General features: G+C 74.8%; 1 protein-coding gene across 1 annotated transcript; it reads right to left on the bottom strand.

The window, feature by feature from the left end:
* Positions 1 to 254: 254 nt before the first annotated feature.
* MNEG_14783 (hypothetical protein) lies at positions 255 to 406 on the bottom strand (the record flags this gene model as incomplete). The annotated part of the gene is made up of 1 exon (XM_014036746.1): positions 255 to 406. A coding segment is annotated over one exon (152 nt), but the record flags the coding sequence as incomplete, so codon positions are not given.
* Between the last annotated feature and the right edge of the window lie 146 nt (positions 407 to 552).

A 552-nucleotide genomic window follows, 5' to 3' on the forward strand; every position in this document is an offset into this window, starting at 1 on the left:
CGCCCGCCGGCAGCGCCGCGATCTGGCGCGCGACGCGGGGCCGGCGGGTCGCGTGGTCTTGAGGCCGCCAGATCACTTGGCCTTGGTGAGGGCGACGTCGCTGATCTTGTAGGTCTCCCCATAGAGCTCCTCCCTCGCCACCCACCTGCAAATTTCCGGGTGGGGGCGCGCGGCGGCGCGGTCAGCACAGCGCTTTGCGGTCTGCGGTCTGCAATCGGACACTGCGCACGCAACAGGCAGGGCAGGTCGCGCACCGCGCGCGGTGGAGAGGCGGGCTCGCCGCCTGACGCGTCGAGCCCTGGCTGAGCGAGTCGTGTGGGCCGCGCAAGCGTGCGGCGCCGCCAGGACCGCCGGCGGCGGCCGCGGGATGGCAAACGGCGGGGGCGCGCGCGCTCGCGTGGGCGCGCTGCGGGGGCGTGCGGGCAGGCGGGGGCGGGCGCGCTCGCGTTGCGCTTACAGGTTGTAGCTGCCGAAGGGCTTGCCGTGGAAGTGCTCCCAGTCCTTGTAGCCGCCGTCCAGCCAGGGCAGCGCGCCGCCAGACACGGCGCGCAG

The sequence above is a fragment of the Monoraphidium neglectum genome, assembly GCF_000611645.1.
Source record: "Monoraphidium neglectum strain SAG 48.87 unplaced genomic scaffold scaffold04761, whole genome shotgun sequence".
In the NCBI taxonomy this organism is placed as follows: Eukaryota; Viridiplantae; Chlorophyta; class Chlorophyceae; order Sphaeropleales; family Selenastraceae; genus Monoraphidium; species Monoraphidium neglectum.